General features: G+C 30.1%; 4 protein-coding genes across 5 annotated transcripts in view; 3 read left to right on the top strand and 1 right to left on the bottom strand.

The window, feature by feature from the left end:
• LOC140060448 (poly [ADP-ribose] polymerase 1-like) overlaps positions 1-25391 on the bottom strand; it is an 80880-nt gene that overhangs the window by 11892 nt on the left and 43597 nt on the right. For both annotated transcript variants that reach the window (XM_072106661.1, XM_072106662.1), the window contains 2 exons: positions 1182-1280; positions 364-516 (listed from right to left, as the gene is read on the bottom strand). In XM_072106661.1, coding sequence (XP_071962762.1) covers positions 364-516; positions 1182-1280 — 252 coding nt within the window. The remainder of the gene's footprint in view (positions 1-363; positions 517-1181; positions 1281-25391) is intronic.
• On the top strand, positions 7762-12210 carry LOC140060793 (somatostatin receptor type 2-like). The gene is made up of 2 exons (XM_072107142.1): positions 7762-7955; positions 9018-12210. The coding sequence occupies exons 1-2, from the start codon at positions 7935-7937 to the stop codon at positions 10155-10157; spliced, it is 1161 nt and encodes a 386-aa protein (XP_071963243.1). The 5' UTR covers positions 7762-7934; the 3' UTR covers positions 10158-12210.
• LOC140060452 (uncharacterized) overlaps positions 13631-25391 on the top strand; it is a 62476-nt gene continuing 50715 nt past the window's right edge. Inside the window, exon 1 of the mRNA XM_072106671.1 lies at positions 13631-13641. The gene's annotated coding sequence lies outside the window, so the exon portion shown is untranslated. The remainder of the gene's footprint in view (positions 13642-25391) is intronic.
• Positions 17458-18809, top strand: LOC140060717 (neuromedin-U receptor 2-like). The gene has a single exon (XM_072107036.1). The coding sequence runs from the start codon at positions 17477-17479 to the stop codon at positions 18599-18601; it is 1125 nt and encodes a 374-aa protein (XP_071963137.1). The 5' UTR covers positions 17458-17476; the 3' UTR covers positions 18602-18809.

Genomic DNA, 25391 nt, shown 5'->3' with positions numbered 1-25391 from the left:
TAGCACTGTAATTGGCAGCACCGACCTGATGTGACGCTTAAGGGAGAAGCATGTAGTTTAAAAGGGTGAACATAAGTCCACAATGCATTGAGACAACATTGTTTGTGAAATGTGCTATAAAACATTAATATTATTATTTGAGGGCCCCTTTGATTGTTAGCATATGCTGTTTAGGGTTACCCTCTTTAAATAAGGTTTAATAAATAAATATTAAACATAAGTTCGCACTGTGATGAGCAAATGTGACACAAAATTGTACCAACTCGCACAAGCACAAGCATTATCAAAAGCTCACCAGTGAGATTCAAACCATTGTCTATTTAAATGTTAAAAGAAAAGAGAAAAAATGGAAAGAGCTCTTACAACTGGTGCTTCTGGGGGTGCAATCCTGAGACCTTGAGACAGAATTCCAGCGTAGTTGGTTGTTCTCGATCCGTGCCAGAGAAGGTATCGGTTTGGTAGTTTGCGAAATGGTTTATGTCTTTTGCTTTCACCCTCTCGTTTGATCCTAAGAACCTAAACAATTATGTTTAAAAAAATTATATAACAACTTCACTTTTGAACAAAATTGAACATAATACCAGTAACAAAAACTCTTCAAACACCGGGCATGGTGGTTTTTGATGTAGATACAAAAATATAAAATTGCGGCAAAACTAATTAACAGTCACAAAAATCAATATATAGTACAGTACTGGTATTTTCAGGCAAAGAATTTATTTATGTTCATTTATTCAGGCTTAAAAACATCAAAATTCCAACCAGAAGTAAAAGCTTTTTGACATTTTTATGGAAATGTGACATATTAAAAGTGAAACTTTATTTTGATAAAAAAAAAAAAAATAAGGCTATACACTTTTATAAAATTTAATATGTCAAGTTTCAATAAAATGTCAATAAACAAACTTTTAGATGTTTACTGACAGGATTGTATGTACACTTGGCTAATAACAATCATTTCTAAATTTCTTTTTTTATTCAATATTTCACTCAGAGGCTTCTCACAAGGCGCAGCCTTAATCTTTAGGAGCCTCTGCAACATTTAACAAATATGAGCTTAGCAACAGAAGGTAGAAATATATAAAAAAAATCTAAATAGTAAATCTTTTGGTATCAAAACTACATTTTTCTGAACACAATTAAATAAAATGATAGTTTTCTTTAAAATCTGACCGACTTGCCTCAAGAACCTTTAGAGAGTAACTTCTGTGCGTTTTGGCGTGAGTGTTTTCCACGTACGTTTCAATCATTTCAAACTCATCGCTACCCTTCTCCACCACCTGAAACAATAAATATTCAAATTCAATTCAAAGATTGACAATAAAATTTGAATAATTAAATATATGTAGCAAAACTCAACATGTATTTCCAGTAAATACAGTCTAACAAATTTCAACAGTGATCTGTTGGTGGTCATATAAAACCAAAACAATTTTGTAGGCGACATCCGATTACAAATTTTAAAATCTTAAAGAAAATTAGTATAGGCTGAAATCATTTTAGTAATTTGAAATAAATCTTGTTAACATTAGAGACATACAAAGACATATTGTACTTCAGGATTTGAATATTATAAAAAAAAATATTTAAAAAACAGCCTTTAAATGTCAAATGCATTAATGATTAAAGACAAAAATATATATACTTTAAACATTTTAGGCCAGAATAAAAATAAAAAAACTTTTGTTTAAAAAAACCCCAATAAAACGACAATGATTGGTCATGTGGACCTAGAAACCACCAAAATTGTGTTGAGGATTAAAAGGATGAAGCATGTACGTCCTGTCCCTTCCCAAGAATTGACATAACTTTTCCTAGGTAGGTTGTCTCAAAACTGAAAGCAACTTATTATTAATTGGAATACAACTTTAAAAAGACCTTGTAGAATGTTGTTGATGTTCATCCTACCTGCATATTATCAAAAGTAAATGATAGCCTGCCAGAAAGCTGTCAAACGAACCTAACATTAAATATCATAAAAAAAAAATGATCTGCAAAAAAAGACCAACCGATAAATCATAATTTTAAAAATAACTTGCATTCTTTTACAAGGTTTAATTTATCCATCTAAAATATAATAAAGATTGGTATAAAATAGTACAGTTAATCATGAGCTGTTATAGCATAAGTGTGAACTGGATCACTGGATTAACTTAAGCAACCTGTTGCCAACTATTATAACTATTGAAGTAATAACAATGTTTATTTTATCAATCTAGACTATAATAAAGATTGGTATGAAATAGTAAGTTGATCATGAGCTGTAGCGTGACTCGGCATAAGTGTGAACTGAATCACTGGATTAACTTAAGCAACCTGTTGCCCACTATTATAACTATTGAAGTAATAACAATGTTTATTTTATCAATCTAGACTATAATAACGATTGGTATGAAATAGTAAGTTGATCATGAGCTGTAGCGTGACTCGGCATAAGTGTGAACTGAATCACTGAATTAACTTAAGCAACCTGTTGTCCAATATCAACTATACTACTGAAGTAATATATTAAATTATCATATGTACTGTAGTATTACAGTGATAAGAAATTCAAAGAGGAAATCTCATAATTGTTATCTTGGCATTGGAAAAATCGTTTTATTTGAAAATTTAATTGAGTTTTAAAACAAATCATGATCAGAATTGTACACGATAACAATTTTTTAAAGGTCATAATTTTTCATTATGAAGGGTCAAACAGTTATTATCTTCTCTTTACCCGGCCATAAAGCAATACCGTTTGACCTGTCAAAACAATATTATAATAAATATAATAATACTGTATACAGTAATTATTCTAAAAATATGACTGAATCTGTGATTTATATTGAGCAAAATTAAAATTAATTGTTCAAAAGTTTGATATAAATAGACTTGAAATTATTTATATACAAATATGGTATATGGAAGGAAAGTACAAAGTGGAGCTGTAGCTTGGCGGTTAACATGCTTGACCTCCAATCCCAAGGTCCGGGGTTCAATCCTGACCTAGTGCCATGGTTGTAACTCACGACTCTTTCAAATCCACTCCCTAACCCTCAAATGATATTTAGTTTATAAGCACGATAAATTATTAAATAGTTTATCCATCCTGTAATTTTACTGGCTGTTGGATGCGTATGGAATAGAGCTGTAAACATGAGGTGATCATGACAACCATTTTTAGACCACATTGCAAAATCCTGGATCCTCCACTACCCCCCTTATCAAACAATGAATATACAACATTCAAAACAATTGAATTTTGAGCGGAGATGCATGCGGATTGCATGTATAAAACAAAACACCTTGATTTATAATATATAAAACCTTTACCTCTACATATATAATAACATAATAACAGTGATTGTAATTTAATTAATGGATTACACCCAAAAATTTGAACAGAAGCAAAATTTAAATTGATCTCTGATTCCACAGTTGTAATAAAATTTAATTAAAGAAAATAACAATATAATCAATCAATCATACATTGACAACCAGAGTACAAGTGAAAAACAGGGCTGAATACTTAACAGCCATGTCCTACTGTAACAACCTTAGGGGTACCATCGAAGTGAAATCACCTTTGTAACTAGTTAATTCATTTCAAAAAACAATAAATTCTGTTTAGCTGCTACTAAAATCTAAAGATGGACTTTAAAAAGTTAAGGGTCATTTTATTTGCAATTTATATTAGGTCCAAATGCATCTTGAGATGGTGAATGGACAGATGCTTTTACTGGTTCAAAACACCTTTAGGGGCTTCAACGAAAACTGTTTTGCAATCGCTTTCCATGGAGCTATTCGCAACCACAGCTTAAACTGAAATGTGGTAAACTCATGACAAAAAGAACACGAATTTGACGCGATGATGCATGCAGTAACAAAAACAGATTCTCTCTCATTGATATAAAGTTTTGGTACAACACATATACATAGTTCTGAAAAGAACTGTTGAGTTTCTCAACATTTCGATCAATATACTTTGATCGTCCTTGAGTTTCAGTTCATTTCAGAACTATATATCCGTGGTGTACCGCAAACTTTATATCAACATTTGATTTTGCCATGCAAACCTTCAAACAATAGATTCTCTCTCTAGAGCACAAAACAACCTGTGTGTGTTAACTGGTATATTCTATACATACAAAGATTCTTTTCTAACAACATACAGAGACCAAGTTTTGCGCTAAAGCTTGTTCATAATGAATATTCAATCATCCATCTCATGAATATTAATGAAGGAACAGAGCTTGTAACATGTGAATCAAATTTATCCCAGTTTCTATCGATTTAAAGTACTGAATTAAATTAAGTAATTTATTTTGAAGTATTGCGAAAATAAATCGATGTTGACGACATACATGACTAGAATTATTTATGGCCGGATAAGTAAGATTACGCTGGAAAAGTAATTAGCCTAGTTTACATTGACAACACAGGTTCTTGTAACAATTTCATGAAATGTATTTGTACTTTGTAAATTATTCTAATGACTGTAGGCTACATGTGAAATTTGACAAAAGAGAAACTTTCTAAGCTTTTCTAATGATACGTTAACAGTTTTTGAAATACAATTACTACAATCATACAGGACGTCACGATTGAAAAAATATATTCATACTGTACTTTATTTATTTCTCGCACTGTACAGAGAATATACCTTGTTGTAATAAATGTTTCCTTGCCATTTGATTGTATCACATGTTAGTTTTAATGCATGGTAAACATTCATTTAATGGTTATATTAAACGATATTAAAGCCGATTCTTCTTCTTGCATACAGTTTTTAGAATTTGTTCAACGCAAGGCTGGTAACGATTGCTTTGAAAACCTTTCATTTCATAAATTTTTATTCATCCAAAGAGAAAATGCAAAAATATCAATAAAAATTATAGAATAAAATACATAAAAGATGAAACGGTCCATCATCATCAAAAAGTTAAAGCTTGTACGTGGTTGATGACCTAAAAAACTTGCAAAACAACCATAAAACAGTTAAAAAATAACTTGCTAAAATCCGAGTGTTGCCTTGATGGCCTAGCCTCCTCTGGCTGCGATTTTTTTCGTACATAAGTTGGGGACCCCATGTGAAAGATACTACCAAACTACTTCTTAAATATATTATAAACCTAATCCTCTAAATAATCTCTCAATATAAAGTAAAGATGTTGCTCATGGGATTCGAACCCCATACATCGACATGTCAAGTCCATAGCCTTATCCACTCGACTACACAGACGACTCGACAGAAAACCTTTGTATTAGCGAATTGTAGTTAGTAGCTCAATTCTTACGTCACACCTTATGGATATGACTAATAAATATTCATGTTTATTTTGTGACGTTTCACAAAGGGTCCCAAACTTTTGTACGGAAAGAAATATCGGCCCCTGGCTATCGACACCGATTCAAAAGCGTACGACAAATAATTGAAAACATAGTCAATTTTTCAACTATTTTGAATATCAAACTCAAACATGCATTATTTGTATAGTATTCAATGTGTTCATATTTTTTTACTATATTTTTTTTTCTCCAAAATAAGCTTCAAATCTTTTCAAACAGTTTGTACATAGTCTACTTAAATTAATCTCAAACCATTTAAAATGTTTAGATGACGCGATAAGCAGTCAATCATAATCAAATCGGACATAGATCACCAAAGCGATTAACATTAATATATTACAACAGACAGTTGTTACAGTTACAAATTAACTTAACATTAACTTAATTTATATGTTACGTTGAATTAAATTTCATTCCTGCACAATGTATGTGGCACCAAGATTCGAAAGAGATATATTTCCAATTTCCGGGTGGGAACATTAATCACCCATTAAAAAAAACAAAACACGACATTATGGAAATTATGATTTCAAAATGATAAACATTAAATATGATATACAACATTCGAAGCCGAACTGTGCACGTGAGTGCAAACATGTTCTGTAAGTAATTGAGGAATGAATTTACTTTTTAAATTATATTCAGTGTTGCTGTTTAAAAGTTTACAATATAAATACAAATCCGAATGTTGAGTGAGATGTGTTTGTTATATTAACTGAATGTGTTATTTAACTAAATTTATGATTTTTTTTTTTTTTTCACATTATTGATTGTCTCCATCCCCGAAACCTCGACTAAGAAATACCGGAATGGTGTCCGGCGGGGGATAGTTTATTACCATTAGTTAAGGTCTAATGTAAAGCACCTGGAGGGGTCAGTGATCCATTAGGCGCTATATAAATACTGTTTATTATTATTATTTTATTTATATTGTATTAAAGCTTGCTCCCATTTAGGATGTACACAAAGATAAGCCCAATGTAATTTGACCAATCACAGGCGATGGTCTGTTTGAACTGTTGCTTCTCATTGGTCAAAGCGCTTGCTTTGTAACATAACTTAATCATGTTAAAATAACTTTTTTCAGCTAAGTTGTCTACTATACTGTAATGTACAGGTTAAAATTATATTATAAATTAAATACACATTTACCTAAACATTAAGTTTTTAACTGAGGATGGCAGTAGATGTATATCAAAACATATTTGTTTCTTAGTTTGTTCATTTATATTATAGCTACCAATAAACTTGTTTATAATGTAACTTAAAATCTGATGTTTCAGTATATTCTTTGCCACTATACTTCTTATCATGTGTGGAAAAAAAACAGAAACAGAAATCTTAATGTAGTTATTTAACATTATTTGTCATGCAAGCGAGACAAACATTTATTGTTTATATAATAAATTATCAAAATAAAATTATTATTACATTTAAGTACACAATCACATGCTTTTCAAAAGTGCAGTACTTTGTTATAGTTGTTATACTTGTGTACTTGTTATACTTGTGTACTGGTTTTTTAAGTACATTCAATTTATTCAAAAACATCCCTAATATAAAATACATCAAAATTAAAATTGTATAAACAAAAAATGTAATCAAAATGGTATTGTACTTTATATGGTAATTGTTTCTGTTTTGTGACTGACTTGAATGAAATCTATGAAATGAAGAAAAATGCTGTAAAAAATGTTTTGTTAAATTACTGTATAAAAGCATTATAATAATAATAATAACTTTATTTGAAAACAGAAAACTTGATCACTTAATATAGTGTTTTTAACAAGGCCGTTTTACTGTAGTATACAAAACTATACAAAAAAAACCAACAAACAATTAAAAGTAAAAAAATTAAGAACGTAACTAAAACAATACAAAAGTTAAAGAAAGATGTTTAAAAATGCTTTGTGTATAATGGTTTAAAGATGTATTGTCCACCAAAAACATGAAAAATGAAGATTAATTTAATCAGATTTTGAATATGTTATTTTGTAGTTTTAATAAAGTTAATCACTTCCATAGAAAAAAAAATGAACAAAATCATGTTTTCACTTATAAAATGACAAAATAAATGGTTAATTTCAACCAAAAATCCATTGGCTGGCAGCCAATTTGACAATTTTTTTGCTCCAAATTACATTTTTTTCAAGTAAATACATTTTTTTCTTCGATCCAATTTTTGGTCAAAGTGGATAACTATTATGTTACACTAAAATGGAATATTTAACAAAAAAATTTGTAAGAATTATTTTTTCAGGGGGACAATACATCTTTAAGAAAAAATGTTTTTCTTATCATAGAAATCAAACCACTGAAATAAAATATAGTTCTAGCAGGTCTAATAATGACATCAATCATCAATAAGATAACTATTTGCGAAATGTGCAGGCAGGCAGGCCAGTAGAAAAAGAAGTGTAGGGGCCTGGCATGAATCATACAGTGTTCAACTGTCTATTGAATAGCAACTTGTGATACGTTAATCCAATGGAAACAGCTTCCTGACTATCTTGTACAAAAGTACCTATAAATTAGGGTGCCTTTGATAAAACCACTGCAGTTTGCAAAATCAGATGTGATTGTTTAAAAGACTTTTCATTTGAATGGATTTAAACAATTTCATGGTAAGTAAACAAATTTATCTTAAATGGTGAATGAAGCTTGTTTATTTAAAAGTTTTAACCATGGAGGTATAAAAATACCTCCATGGTTTTAACCCTTATTAAATATAAGAGCCTGGATAAAGTACATAGAATGACCAACAGTCAATAACATATTTATTTGGGATAATTTGCAAGCTAATTAAAAACAAAAATTCAATTAACTTTTGTTATTGCAAGGAACAATACACCTTTAAGACTAAATTACAAACCAATTTTTGATTTATAGTATTAAGCATGATTAAACAACTATTATCAAACATGAAATATGTATTGTGGAATAGTTTGTGCATTATATGCTATAGCACACAATGCGCTTCAAATTAGGAAATAAATAGGCCTACTGTAAGTTAAAAATGTGATTTTTTTTTGCCAACCATATTGACTTTTTATTATAGTGTACGTCATTCAGCCAACCAGAATAATCTAATTTATATTCTGATGCAAGTTTCATTTAATACTTACTTTAATGAAACGCAAACTTTTTAAGCAAAAATGTAATAAAATATTATATTTAAAACCTAAATATATTTGTCATTTGATTAGGAGATCCCTTGGCGTGCAATAGTACGCACTATTGAACGTTCATTATATAGTACTAAAAAAATTGTTTAATACCATTTCTTTTTTATAATAATCACCTTACCAAGAATAAATATATCCAAACCTGTCAATAATCTGACTATGAAGCCAGTAAGATTTACAAGACGCCAGCAAGATTGTAATCAAAAACTAACCACCAAAAATTACATATGAATAACTTATATGGCGCTACAATGAATTTTTATTGATATAAAAATAAGCTTTGTTTTATGGATATGTTTTTGGTGAGTTGTTGTGTACATCTTGTACCTTGAGCTGTTGTAATGAACGAAAGATCAGGGTCGTAAGAGGAGGCTTCCACTAATCTTTTTCTGTTTCAGACCTATGAAGTTGTACGCCACGAATAGATAACTATGTAGTGTCTGAACAGTGACAGTACACCACAACAAATTTGGTAAATTTTGGTTCTTTTTTTTTTTGCAGATGGACCTAAACAGCGACTATCACGGGTCGTTTTCATTCTCAAGTGATGTAGAACCCTATTCAGACAATGCATACACCATCAACGACTCAAACTACAACGAAAGAGTTTACAACATGGCGTCACTAATCCTGCTAAAAGGGATAATGCCAATAACTTTCACGGTCGGTATCTGCGGTAACTTGCTAGTGATCCTGATGATCATACGCTGCAGAATATTTCATACGCCAACAAACATGTATCTGATAAGTCTAGCACTTGCCGATACAACGTATTTACTATCATCTATGATACGACGTTGGATTGTTTACTCAACGAGCCCTGTTCTTATAGAAGATGTCGGTGGTCTTGGCGATCAAGCGATATATTTTTGCATAATTTTTGAAAGTATTCTGAACTGGAGCGGAGCAGTATCATGCGCTATGATTCTGTTTGTCGCGCTTGATCGTTACTTGGCAATATGCCATCCTATTCGTTTCAGAATTATCAGCACGAACAAAACAGCAATTTACGTATCTGTCGCAGTTTGGATAATTTATCTCGTGCCTACGCTTGCCTACTACACGAATCAGACGATACAAGAATACGACCTCATATGGGAAACAAGTTACGACGCCACAGCGTATCCGAGAGTTTCTAAACTTTGCACGACGCGTTACACAAACGGCTTTAGATACCTACATATTATGGATGAAATTCTAGCGATTTTGGAAGTTCCAATTATTATTGTTTTATACATTTTTGCGATCAAGCAGCTGAAACGAAACGCGTTGAAGACTCTTGGAAAACATCAGTTAGCAAAACGACAACGTGTGATCAACATGCTGATAGCTACGACAGCAGTGTACATCATTTGTGTTATTCCGCTTAATTTCAGCCTCTTTTTAACCTTATTTGATATAAATGTGTCGCATACATTTCATTACGTTACAGCTCTGCTTCTGTACGTTAACTCTGCGATTAATCCCGTTATTTATATGCTGGTTCGAAAAGATTTTCGTAGAGCCATGAAACAAGTCCTTTGTTGTAAGAAGCCAGAATTAAGAGAAAACTTGACAATTACAACTGACAGTCGATCAAAACGGACACAGTCAAGTATCGAGATGGGTTCCATAGAGAGACGCAATGGAAATGTTGAATAAATAGTGACACAATAACATACATGATCCTTCTTTGGGACCAACCTATTAAGGGGGCATCCAAATTAGAGGACACTTTTTTGTGAAATGAACGATGGGCAAAAAAAGACATAACAAGCTACTGTACATACAGTAATATCAAGATCACTTTTTGTTTTTATCAGTAAGGTACGTGTTTCCTAAATAGGGGTTTAAGCGTGGTTCCCACTAGCGATGCAACGCAAGGACGTAACGCAACGCAAGTGAATTAACCAATCACAAGCGATGGCTTATTCGCTTGTGATTGCTAACTGTCTATAACTTCACTTGTCATTGGTTAAAACGTTTGCGTTGCGTTTAAGTCCTTGCGTTACTGTAGTAAACTGTATGATATTTAAAAAAAAAAGGAATGAATTTTGACATAAAATCAACATGATTTTGAATCATTGAGATCTAACTAACTAATATAGTTAAGTATACTGTAATATACCAGTAGGTAGATTTCCTGAAACCTTTAACATTTGATGCTTGTAAAAGTGGATCTGGAACATATAATCAAAAGTATTAATAAGAACAAGGCCATACATGGCTGCAGTCACGTGCTCAAGTTTGAGTTAGTGTTTACCGACCGACCGACATAGTGAGCTGTAGAGTCGCATTTAGACGCAACTAAAAATAATATTGGACAATAAAGTCATGTAAATTTGATAATAGTATATACATTATTAATAGGACTTATACTTCAAGATACATATTTAATAATTGGAAAATCTATCAGGATATAAATGGTGTTCAAATATCAATCTCTCATGTCCGTTATTTCTTATTACTGATAATTATCAATAATCTATTCCCTGAATTATATCCTACCTAGTGGGAATTCATATACATTTGGATAGGTGTTATGGAAATTTCTCTCCATAGAATTAGGTGTTAACAAAATAATAATTTGATTACAGTAGGATCCATAAAAAAATTTCATCTGTCATATATGCGCACAAATTGCTATATTTGAGAATTATAGGAAAGTCTCCTAAAATACACAAAGTTGTTTGGTACACCCAATAAAGATATTTAACATCAGGGATGATTTAGAATATAATATATATGTATATCAATATATATTTGTTATGGCTTTATATTTTAAAGTGTTATATTGAACAACAAAATGAATAATAAAAAAATATCTGTGCATTGAACTTCAAAAATGCTTTCAGATATCATAGTTCACAGTTATTTCACAATATAATAATATATATTTTTCCATTATTATTTTAAACAATAGTTAAATATACCCGCTCCTTTTTAAAACAATTCTCTATACATAGTTAAGAGACATTAAGAGACATACATACAGAAGAAAGATATGTCATAACCTTACAAAACTGTAAGTGTGACTGAACATTTAAGCAATTACATTTTCTTTTTCTCTCCTAAAATTATATTGTTAAATGATGAGAAAATTATATTCAAATTCTGGTAAAATGGTATTACAGTATATATGTAATATAAGTGAACGAAGATAAGATATTGCATATGTTTTTAAAATAATATGCAAACAAATTGATTTTATGGAAAAGAGATATGAATATTAATATTAAGTCACTAGTTTAGTTATAGATATTTATTTATATTCAGTCACCAGCTAAGTTATACATATTTATATAAAGTCACTGGCTGAATCTTGAATATTCATATTAAGTCATTGGCTACATTATGAATATATAAATAAAATCAATGGCTGAATTATGAATATTCATAATATTCATAATAAGTCACTGGCCAAGTTATGAATATTCAAATATACTTCTTGGGTTATAAATATTTAGAGTTATGAATATGTATCTAAGCCACTTGTTGAGTTATGAATATTCATATTTAAGTCACTGGCTAGTTATGAATATTCATACATATTAAAGTTAAGTTATGAATATTCGTATAAATTAAGCCACTGGGTGTATTTAATTTATGTTCTAAACTTGAAATATGCAAACATTCTGAAACAATTTTTAATATGCTTCTTTGTAAAAATTTAAATATTAAAGGTACACATATATTTGATTCATTTTTGTCTACAATACTTTTAACCTCGTCTGGAATTTTTTGTTTGTTTTAGCAGAATAATTTAATTTCTTTCTTCGGTAATTTGACATGGTCAATTTACTTCTGCATTAATCCATCAATCTGGATGCTGTAATAACTACTGAATACGACATAAACAAAAAACAAATCTGTTAATTAACTTTAAAGCTTAACAGTAACAAAACAAGTCCTTGATGATGTGTCCTTGTTATTAAATTTTAATGCCGTAATGTGAGATTCGACGACTCATTAAGTTAAAAGAGTTAACTGAATATGTACTTGAAGAAATCTGTATTGCATGTAACATTATATCTACACGTTAACGGTCATCAGCATATGTCTACTAAACCATCACTCAAAGAGTGGCGTAACGGCTATGAGCGGTCACTGGCCAAACCCAGGGGCCATAGAACTCAATAGGCCCCAGAGCACGAGCAAACAAATGCAACTACTATACATTGGAGGGCCCTTTAGGAGTGCTAAACCAGGGGCCTTTGCCCTGTGAGTTACACTACTGCATTCAAAACAACTGGGAATAGTAATAGCCTCTTAGTTTTAGAGAAGAAATGGTCTGAAAAAGTGGTCCAGAAATGGGATTGTGGTCTGGATTGCCTACAGAATTTAATGGAATGGTCCTTAACCACCTTTCTGTGGTCTCAATTTGATAAAGATCTGGCAATACATTTTTGAGTATTCCTGCTAACCTTTTTGGCGCAACCAAAAAAGCGTTCAGCCTGCCTGAGTGACTCCAAGATCACCAATAGTTTGGAATAGGCTTATTGAAGTAGTTATTTTAAAACTTAATAATTTTCAATAAAAACAAACTGAAATTTCAAAAGATCACTAAATATTTGTTTTTAATAATCTATTTATTCTTCAACTACAGTTTAAGTTAAAAAAAATTAAGCTAAGATACATAATTTGAAAGAAATACAGATCTTTACTGTTTATCAACAGAGTAGCGCTGAACGCATTTTTTTGTTGTCTAGCAACCATGCAGCGCCCTCTATCGTTGTGACGTCACACCTTGATACTTTATAATCAAATTACAAAATAATCAATACTATCTTCGTAAATCCTATTCACTATTTACAATTTAATATCCATTCAATATTCAAGCCACTTTCAGATATCAATACATAAATCAGAAAATCACAAAGAAAAGAGTTTTATTACGAACCAATGAGAAGGAACGGAGGATAAGTGATTGAGTGCAATCATACTCAAACTTGATTGGTAGGATTTCAGATCACATGTTCATCTACACTAACGAGTAACTAAGCATTGAGACGAAGCTCAGAGTTTGTTTGTAGATTTGAAATAGAAGCAGCTTTGCCAGAAACCAAGTGGATCACGATAATATTAAAGGTTAGTAAAATCATTATCAGTTGTATTGAAAATAATAATTGTATTAGGATTGTAGAAGGATTATTTATATCAGGGAATTATCCCTATCTAATAAAATATTAATGTTCAGATTCATTAAGAACATTAATAAAATCACATAATGTAAACATATATTAAAAAAAATAAATAAATAAAATAAATAAAATAACAATAACATAACATAGTTATAGTTATTATTCACAGAAGTATTCAATAATTGTATTAATGTGTTGAAGATGAAGTGAATAAATAGTGGTTAATGCCACAATAAGTGAGAAAAAAATCTTTAACTTGCTAGGTTATCGAAGAAATTTTTTAATTGACTTGTGTTTAATCTAATTAATACACTGGCTATTCTGATGGTTGCCATGGTGCAGATGAAAATAATTTATGTCATATGTATCCTAGTGCTAATATATAAAAATAAATTAAATATATTTTGTTTAAAGATGTATTGTCCCCTGAAAAAAATAATTGACAATTTGTTTTTGGAATATGCCATTTTAATGTCACATAATAATTATCCACTTTGACCAAAAATTACATCGAAAAAAAAAACATTATTTACCCGTAAAACTGTAATTTTTTTTTTAAAATAGTCAAATTAGCTGCCAATGGATTTTATAAGTAAAAACATTATTTGTTCCCGTTTTTTTTCTACAGAATTGATTAACTTGATTAAAACTAAAAAATATAATAATAAAGTTTAATTTCATTAATTTAAATTTTTCATGTTTTTGGGGGACAATACATCTTTAACAATAAACTTTTTAACTTCCATCTGGAAGTGTTTAAATTCTTCAGGCATTTGTAAATCTAAAGCTCTGTCTACACTATCAAACTAGTTTGAAAAAAAAGTGTGATGTGCCCAAATATGGTAGTGATATGACATCCTCATGCCTTTATATGGGCACATCACATTTTTTTAAAGTTTGATAGTGTAGATAGCATGTTTATCCTCAATTTGATTCGATACTACATTGTAAGAATTACAAAGCCTAGATTTTACAAAATAAAAAACCAACATTAGAGCCTTAGATAACTGTTGATGTTGATGAGCAAAAAAAACCAAATTGTAATGAAGGTATATATCACATATTAATCCTATTCTCAAGTGCATTTATTTAACTTATATACATATCTCATCATCTTCCTATACTGTGCAAAACTTCATTTGAGTATATAGTCACACATGTATATAAATAATATATACAATCTTAAAATTAATATAGTTTATTAAAATATATTAGTTTGTATCTCTTTAAAAAAATTCCCCTTGTCTTTGATAATCAAGAGAGGAAAGTCATACATTATATAATATACAAACAGCTCTCACTAATTCTGACCCACCTGATGGAAATCTACAAGGTGAATATGATAAGAGAAAGAATGATAAATGATACAATAAGTTGATTCAAAAATATGTTTGTTTACGGCTTCAGTCTGTAATACACGCATCTGCGGAGAGCTGATGGGCAGACAGTCAACTTATAAAGGGATTTGAGAGTAATTCTGATACAAATACATTTATATATAGAAATAACAGAAAATATTGAGACAATATTGACAGACAACACAAAATATATATTTTACACAGTGAACAATACACTTTATATTTCAGTTTAAATATATATAAAAAAACCAATACTATAACTTCAATCTAATTATTATATATTAAATATTATATATTTACAGTTTTTAACCTTTATATTATATTAAATTTGATTTATAATATTTTTATAAACTAAAAATTACTAAATTAAAGTCTTCCTATTTGCACTGGGTAAATGAAAGTACTGTTTTATATATTTATTTTTATTTATTTATTTTTATTTATTTGTTTTTGTTTATTTATTTAATCTTTTATTTTCTATTTTTTATTTTAGAATACAAAATGTATGTTTACATAAACATTAATATTATTTCAATCTTACAAAAAGCCTCTGACTTTTGTAATTATGAAAGTATTAATCTACTAAATATGAAAATAACTTTTTTTATAATATTATAATGAAATATGATGATGATGATGTGTCCTTGTTATTAAATTTTAATGCCGTAACGTGAGATTCAACGACTCATTAAGTTAAAAGAGTTAACTGAATATGTACTTGAAGAAATCTGTATTGCATGTAACATTATATGTACACGTTAACGGTCATCAGCATATGTCTACTAAACCATCACTTTGACCAAAAATTACATCGAAAAAAAAAACATTATTTACCCGTAAAACTGTAATTTTTTTTTAAAAATAGTCAAATTAGCTGCCAATGGATTTTATTAGTAAAAACATTATTTGTTCCCGTTTTTTTTCTACAGAATTGATTAACTTGATTAAAACTACAAAATATAATAATAAAGTTTAATTTCATTAATTTAAATTTTTCATGTTTTTGGGGGACAATACATCTTTAACAATAAACTTTTTAACTTCCATCTGGAAGTGTTTAAATTCTTCAGGCATTTGTAAATCTAAAGCTCTGTCTACACTATCAAACTAGTTTGAAAAAAAAGTGTGATGTGCCCAAATATGGTAGTGGCATCCCCAAATATGGTAGTGATATGACATCCTCATGCCTTTATATGGGCACATCACATTTTTTTAAAGTTTGATAGTGTAGATAGCATGTTTATCCTCAATTTGATTAGATACTACATTGTAAGAATTACAAAGCCTAGATTTTACAAAATAAAAAACCAACATTAGAGCCTTAGATAACTGTTGATGTTGATGAGCAAAAAAAACCAAATTGTAATGAAGGTATATATCACATATTAATCCTATTCTCAAGTGCATTTATTTAACTTATATACATATCTCATCATCTTCCTATACTGTGCAAAACTTCATTTGAGTATATATTGACAATATTGACAGACAACACAAAATATATATTTTACACAGTGAACAATACACTTTATATTTCAGTTTAAATATATATAAAAAAACCAATACTATAACTTCAATCTAATTATTATATATTAAATATTATATATTTACAGTTTTTAACCTTTATATTATATTAAATTTGATTTATAATATTTTTATAAACTAAAAATTACTAAATTAAAGTCTTCCTATTTGCACTGGGTAAATGATAGTACTGTTTTATATATTTATTTTTATTTATTTATTTTTATTTATTTGTTTTTGTTTATTTATTTAATCTTTTATTTTCTATTTTTTATTTTAGAATACAAAATGTATGTTTACATAAACATTAATATTATTTCAATCTTACAAAAAGCCTCTGACTTTTGTAATTATGAAAGTATTAATCTACTAAATATGAAAATAACTTTTTTTATAATATTATAATGAAATATGAAATTCTTTAATCTTGTCTTGACGATTGACATCAACTTTGAACCAAATCTAATTTTGCACATTATTAGTTACAATCTTCTACGTGAGTTGGAACAATTATGGTAAATTAACTTGAACAACGGCCAAGACATAATCGTATATCTTTAAACAATTGCATAAGCTTCAGAAAAAGCATATTATAATAACCATATTAGATTTGGTTAATAATAATAATTTCTTCTGTTACTTTTTAAAATTACTACTTAAAATAATTTAAATGAAAAACAAATCAATTCTTCAGATATTAACAAAGTAAAATAAATTATGATTAGTTAAGTGGGATGCTGGAAAATTAGCAAACTTAGCCTTTAATGTAAATACATTTTTTTTTTCGATCCAATTTTTAGTCAAAGTGGATATTACTATTATGTTACATCAAAATGGAATATTCAATAAAAATTTGTTTAAGAATTATTTTTTCAGGGGGACAATACATCTTTAAGTCAATATTTTTAAAACAGAGCCAAAATTAATTTATTTATTTTCCTTGATTATGCTTTATTAGATGGGCTCATTGGACTATTCCAGCTACAGTTACTATTACGTCAACGAAGACAATATTGATTTATTCATCTACTCTGAGGCAGATAAAATTCTCATAAAGTATATAATGCCGATTCTCTTCTTTATTGGCGTAAGCGGTAATCTGATTGTCATCGTGATGATACTTAACATTAAATCACTCCATTCTCCTGTCAATTATTACCTAACGAGTCTCGCAATTGCCGATTTTCTCTTTTTGTTTTTTTCGATGACGAGACGATGGGTTTTAATAACTAACAGTCCAGTCATGGCGAACAATTATCTGAATCTGGGTGAAGCAGGCAAAGCGGTTTGCATTACGTTTCAATTTATAATTGATTTAAGTGCAACTGTATCTTGTGTCACGATTTTATTAATTGCGGTCGAACGTTACCTCGCAATTTGCCATCCAATCAAGTTCAAATCAATCAACACTAAAACGAACGTTCTACGTATTTGCATTGCGAGTTGGGTTGTGATTTGCATACCGGTATTTCTGTATAACTTTGTCACGGAAACAACAAAAGTTGGACGCTTTAAATGGAACCTCGATACAGACGCATTTCAAGTACCGAACCAAACAGTCTATTGCACAGATCGTTACGAAGGGCATCCGTTTGCGTTCCTACGAATTGTGGATGAGTTTATTGTACTCTTAGAAATACCGATTATAATCGTTCTGTACGTGTTAGCAATACGACGCTTGAACAGTAATCCTCATCATATCCTCGGAAAAATACAGATGAAAAAGCGCAAGAAAGTTACTCAAATGTTGATAATTACTACTCTTGTTTATATTATCTGCGTGTTCCCAATAAACACAGATTTTGTCTTTAATCATTTCAACGTGTACATATTTAAAGGTGATTCATCGTCGCTGTTTCATTACATCTCTGTCATTCTTTTATATATTAATTCCGCTGTCAACCCAATAATATATTTTGCTTTACGGAAGGACTTCAGGGTGTCTATACTTCATTTGTCTTGCACAAACAGAAAGGAATCGTCATCCTCAAGACATATTAATGGCAGCGGTAATCCGAAACTTTTAAAACAAGTGCAGAATACGTTAGAAGAAGAGATTGACCAGACGACTGAACCTCTTTAAATCATGCCGTTTAATCAGCTTTTGGATCAATTAGAGAGCTCAAACTGAAGACAAGAGTGTCGGCCAACATAATTTAGTGCAGTTAACTAATTGTCATAAGATTCAAAAGACTTTTAGATTTCTAAATTGAAACTTTTAAAACGTAGAAACCTACCATTTTGAGGGAATTGTTTTCAGAGAGGTACATTATGTACTATATTACAGTAGTATAAAGTGTTGCTTCTTTTTACTGATTAAAATTAAATGTACATAAGTTACTTAGTAGTTCGTTATATAATTAAGATGTATTAATGCACTTGCATGCATTGGCTGAATCGACTATTAAGTATAAAAATGTAAATATTTATAAATCTCATTTCTGACTTTTCAGATTTGAATTTGCAAGTCATTCAATCAACTTTTACTTTACGATATTTGATTGAACTTTCGATTTGTAACATAACTCCATTTCATGAATTGATTAAGTTTTTTTTTATAGTCATACTAATTAACAAATCAATACGCTTGACATTCATGTCTCTTACAATTTCACTCTACAATCAAAGATATTTAAATTCACTTTCTGCAATCATTAAAGTCAATATTTAACAGAGAAAACGGCACATTGAATAATACAATAATACTAATTCCTACTATAGACCATCCTAGCAATTAACTCATTAATAACTATTTTATTATGTGATCAGCGGTTTAGGTTTGATCCCTATTGTAATTACACAGCTCAATCCATAGACAATATTACTCTTTAATAGAATTCTGGTTACTTCCAGTACATGCTGCTACCCATTTATATTCATGGGCGAAGAAAGATATTAGCATAAAAAGAACATAATACCAAGTGAACAGCCAAGCTAGTCAGAGGGGTTCCAGACTAAAGACTAACAGCAAAAAGGGTTACATGACAATTCTTTGGCATAACCAGCGCCAGAACCAGTGGTAGAAAAAAATTCATTTTAAAATTTTGTTTAGCATTATTGCTAATCAAACCGATTTTTGAGTCAAGAAACATAGTTTTGTATTGTATTTTTTGCTAAGCAATTTTAGAAATTTGTAGCAATAAGGTTGTTTTTGTATAGCTTTTTGCTACGCTACACTGGTAAAATTAGTCCCTGTAGACCCCATCCTCATCTCTCCATTTTCGAAGATGGAAAAATATCATATTTGTCACATTTATTATATATCATAATTAATAATCATTTGATATTTTAAAATAGACAATACACAAGATACATTTCAATATATATGAATTGATGTCCATGATAATCTAGAAATGTTTTACCAGAGTTTACAAAATCTGTCTTTGTAAGAAGATATAGAAAGGAAAAATGAAAATATTATGTTTATAATGAAATTATTAATAGCAGTATCAAACCTCAATACTGGCTAATTTTATTTTTATCAATTACGGCCTACAGAGTATGATTAATATCCTTGTCACCCAGCAACTCTAACAACGTATGCTTTTAGATATTTTATTGTTTTGACACATATTTTTCACGAACCATGCGAAATAGATGATTTTTTTTCCTCTGAATTTCATCAGTTGAATTATAGTGGAATTTATGCAAGACTATAATTTGCATTAATTGCTAATAAAAAATGGTTGGGTGGACATGAAGGTGTAAATAAATCATAGATAACTATCTAGAGGCTGTGACTGACTCAAGGGGATTAGAATCAGCATAAATGAATGGTCTACAACATCGGAGTACACCCTCTAGCCAATCTATATCTCTTTGATATAAACATAAATTCTATGTTCACTTTATCACCATAGACAATAAAACATAATTGTTAGTACTAGAGGGTTCGCTCGCGCACCCTCTAGTGGGTGTACCCGAATGGTTCTCGAAAACATGACCAACGCCTCTGGAAATTGAAGCCCGGGTTATTTTGTGATGTTTTGCACCTAAATTTTATTAAAAGATTAATAAATAGAATAAATAATTAGTTCAATTACTGAAACAAATTTTATTTCACGTAAAGTAAAGGCCTTTATAATTGATTAGTTGAATATCTAGGCTAAAACAAATAAATTGTAGTTCACGATTCAGTTGAATCACTAAAATCACATTATAGTTCACGTAAAAGTAAGGCCTTCAATAAAAGTTACTAAACAAATTGTAGTTCACGTAAAGTATATGCCTTTAATCAATATAACTGATTAGTTGAATATCTAAAACAAATTAATTTCAGTAGTTCATAATACGTTGAACCACAAAAATATTTTTGTATTTAATATTGAATGGCGCCACCAACGGCCATTTTACCGGAAGCCAGTTGAACAACAGCGCGAGTGTGTGAAAATAACCCTGTGATATCCACAAATTTTGATAGGTAACGCTAAATTTTGTCGTTGTAAAAGACAAAAATGGAACAATAGCGTCGATGTGAAAACTAATGTTATCAAATCTACGTTTCGCCGTACATCTGAGATAGATAAGGTAGGTATCCAAGGCGGAGATTTGTACCGAAGTTTTTGCATTGTGCTCGCCTATGTCAGAATTAACCATAATTTATATATAGATGATGGCCACAGTAGAATTATTTCTTTGCATAAAACATTTATAAAATATCGTTTTAAAAATATATTAGGAGAATTCATAGATGGATTAACTTGTAAATTCCGAAAATATGTATTTTCAATGTTTAATTTGTTGAAAATATTTAGAATAAAGTTTAATCTGTTATTAAAACAGGGTATTGATATGTTTTATACTCAAGTTGAACAAAGAAATAACAAAAAGTTATATTTGCAATACTTCGCAAATTAATTGTGTCTGTTATAACTAATATACATATTAAAGTTTAATCTCTTGTACACGATAACATTTTTATACTGAAGAAAAAATGTACAAATGTATATCAAGTTTAAGAAATAACAAAGAAATTGTGAGTTTCGTTTGCAATAACTTATTTGCAAATGAATTATCTCTGTTTCAACATTTAGTAATTTACAAGTTTGATCGGTTGAGCAGAACAGCAACATGTTTTAAAAAGAAGAAAAAAAAGTTTAAAAAAGACATCACAAAGACCAAGAATGAAAACAGAGTTTTATTTTCAATATAAAACTTATGGCAAATAAATTACTTTTGTATAAAATGTTGTATTTAAAGTATAATCATGTTGACAGAGGACAGAAAAATGTACAAAAAAACATTATTTTAATCACATAATGTATGCATAGTAATATTTGTAACATATAAAACATATCCATGAAATTCATTGGCTTAAAGAAATATGTTTTCTTAAAGATTTGTTGTTCCTAAAACACAAAAAATAAATAAAAAACTTTGAATAGGCCATTTGTACTTTTAATAAAGTCATTCACTTTCACAAAAAAAAAAAAAGGGGGTGGGGGTGTGGGAGAATGACTTATCTTATAAAAGGTAAAACTATTCAAGTATGCAGTATTACATAGTTTTTGAGACAATGTGCTTCCGGTTTATTTTTTCATAAATAAATAATATTTATATTATATACTCTTTTTTCCATCAAAGTGAATAATTATGTGGAAATAAAGTTGCCTATTCAACAAAAAATAATTTTATCTGGCGGACAAAATAAATCTTAAATGTTTGATTGTACATATATCTAGAGTTGGACATGTTTTACAGATAAAAACATGTTATTGTTATTCGTGTGTCTATTTTATGGATGATGATTCTGAGGATTTGCGTTTTCAATTTGTCTTGTAAATGGCTTGATGTGCTGAATTCAAACGCAATTGTGTGTGGACACATGTTTTCAACATCCACCTTTGTGTTTTTACAGTCTGAAATCATGTTTAAGGATTTGTATAAATCTCATAAATTGTTCTTATATGAATTGTTACTGTTGATACTAGCCTAAAGCAGAGTCAGACATAGGTTAAGTTATTAAGAACAAAATAAATACATATGCCAAAGCATTAAATATGTTAATGTTTACATAATTTATTTCTTGTATTTTACTCTTACTGATCATAATGATATTACCGTACTGACGCGGGTATAAGGCCAACCCCCCTTGAACATGAAATCACGTCAAGTTTGGGGGGTGGGCTTATACCCGAGGACCCAAAAATGCAGATCGTCAAAATCAGCACATGTACACTGTGTATTCCACCATGCGAGCGAGCGCCCTCACGTGTACGACGTTGCCTCTAAATACACGAGGTGTAGAGTGTCGGAAAATTAAGCTTATAGTTCGTGTAATTTATCGTAGAATATCTTATTTTAAACATCAATTGAACAAGAATTTATCAAGCAGAAAAGCAAGTATACAATGTTCGTTAAATAGAAATGTACCAATGAAATTTAATAAGCTTGTTTATGGCAGCCGATACCAAATAGTGGTTTTCCGTTTTGGCGACTTATAGCGTCGTGTGTGAAGCGATCTTCGACCGCGATGGAGTGTAAACAAAACAGGACCGCTAGGCCTCATACGGCCTAGCGTATATTAGCCTAGCTTGGTTATGATCAAAGGTAGGTGTATTTGGTGTATGGACGTCGCCAAATACAAAAATAATGTATTACGACACACACTGTAGATTTTCGAATTATTGGGTGGGCTTATACCCGAGTGCCTCATTTTTCATGAAAATTAGTCAAAAGTCGGGGGTGGGCTTATACCTGAGTATGGGCTTATACCCACGTCAGTACGGTACTGGTTATAAATTTGTAATATAAAATAATTAAGAACTACTTTTTAAAATCCTTTTAAATTGGATATCAAAATGTATATTAAAGAAAGTTTTTGTTTTTGTTGAAAGTTTATAACTCTTTCCTTGATAATATTTTTAATAAAGTGTTTTTGTTTTGCTTTATTTATATACTCAGCTTTTTGTATTGTGAAATAAAAATTGTTTGATTTAACACTGTACTAAACAATTGTAATGTATACTAATGTTAACCCGTGCACATAGTTTGTGAATTTGCGACGACCTCTCTATGACCAAATGCAGCATTTGACTGTCGCAAAAAAAAGTACACAACATATTTTTTTCGCAAGAAAAATCTATTTTAACAGCCTAATGACTAAAAGAGGAAATAAAAGTTAGCCCAGTTTGATTGGTGCAAGTTTTGGTTGTACGGTTTAGAAGATGATAGTGACAAATTTACATATGTTTACGTACATACAACGGCTTGTCCCATGTGCAAGAAAGGTAATGATCATTTTGTCATATCAATCTCAGTATAGATTCAGTTTTTTTAAATGGCCGAGGTATACAGCTTACACAATGAATGTAATTGTTTTTCCCATCATATTTCAAAACTGATTTTAATATCAATATTCGTACGCTAGTTAACTACTAAAAAAAACACCTTCCATTTCACATGACCTACGTTCAACCTAGGATATCCGATATGACCCAAAGAAAACTTAATTACCTTGGTAACAACATGATATTGGCAAAACATATCTATTATGTGCTAATGAGCAAACACACATTACGTTTTAGTAGGTAGCTTGGCAGAGATGGATAAGTCTGGACTTTAACTCTCTTGGCTACTACTATAGCAATATCAAACATTAACATCGCTGTTTCTGAAATATTTTTTTAAATTAATGTGTCATTAATCATTTTAAATCATGGTCAGCAATCTTACAGAAAACTAATAAAATCAGAAACATAAAGAAAATTGTTTATATCCCAGGATGGAGGACTTATAAATACCCCCAGGTGGGCTTATACAATACCACAGGGTGGATGATTGATATCGCAGAAAGGATTTTGTACCACAAGGAGAGAGGATTTATACAACAGAGTGGACTAATACCCCTGGGTGGAAAAATTATACCCCAGGGTGGAAGACTTATACACCAGGGTGGAAGAATTTTATCCCAGGGAGGGCTTATATCACAGCTTGGGCTTATACCCGGGGTTGGCTGATACCAAAGTAAAATTGTCTGTCACAGTGTGATATATGGAAATGCAGAATTATCTTTCTTTGAAATCTTCAACTTAAAAAAATATTTAAAAAAAACAACACCCTAATTTTAGTTTGTAACAAGATCTTATTGGCTACTGCTATAAAGAGATGTTATTACTAAAGACAAATTAAATTTTGTAATTTGATATGTTGTTTTCGACTTAAATGTAGGCCTATCCTATATTCTTATAAACATCAACATTTCCTCTTGAGGCTTATTCTAAGTATTCTAATAATAATGTGGGTGATGTGCATACTAAAGAGTTGATATGATAAATTATGCAGCAAAACATGTTATTCTTGTACCAAGTTAATCATGATGAAGCATTAGTTATGTTCACAATCAGAGAGTTGACCATGATCAACTTTCAATATTCTACAATCTAAACTTATATAGTGTTATACTATTATTACTTCACTGAAGACATGCAAAAGTTTTAAAACTGGAAAATGAATAAAAATGACATTCTTACAGATTCAGATACAGTAATCACATCTTGACTGACTGATTACTACAGTCCAGCAGTGTGAACTATTTCAACTAAAACTGGACATAATTAGGGGGTGAACCCCCTATAAAATGTTTTGATTTGCTTGATTTATGACAGCTATCAAAATTTAAATTTAAAAACAGCCCAGAAACAGCTAAAACGGATGAAACTGATAAACATTACACATGATAGTCAACATTTTTGGGTTTGGATGACAAAACTCCATCTTTAAATTCAAATTCAATGTTTCCTTTGAAACCTATATGAACTTTAGAGTTTATTGACATTTTCAAAGTTCATTACCAACTCCCTTGCATTTCAAACAAATTAAGTAGATCAATCATAATGGATCAATCTACATTTAAAAAGCTTTCTGATCGGAGT

The sequence above is a fragment of the Antedon mediterranea genome, chromosome 10, assembly GCF_964355755.1.
Source record: "Antedon mediterranea chromosome 10, ecAntMedi1.1, whole genome shotgun sequence".
Taxonomy (NCBI): domain Eukaryota; kingdom Metazoa; phylum Echinodermata; class Crinoidea; order Comatulida; family Antedonidae; genus Antedon; species Antedon mediterranea.
This window is presented reverse-complemented; position numbering and strand designations above follow the sequence as displayed.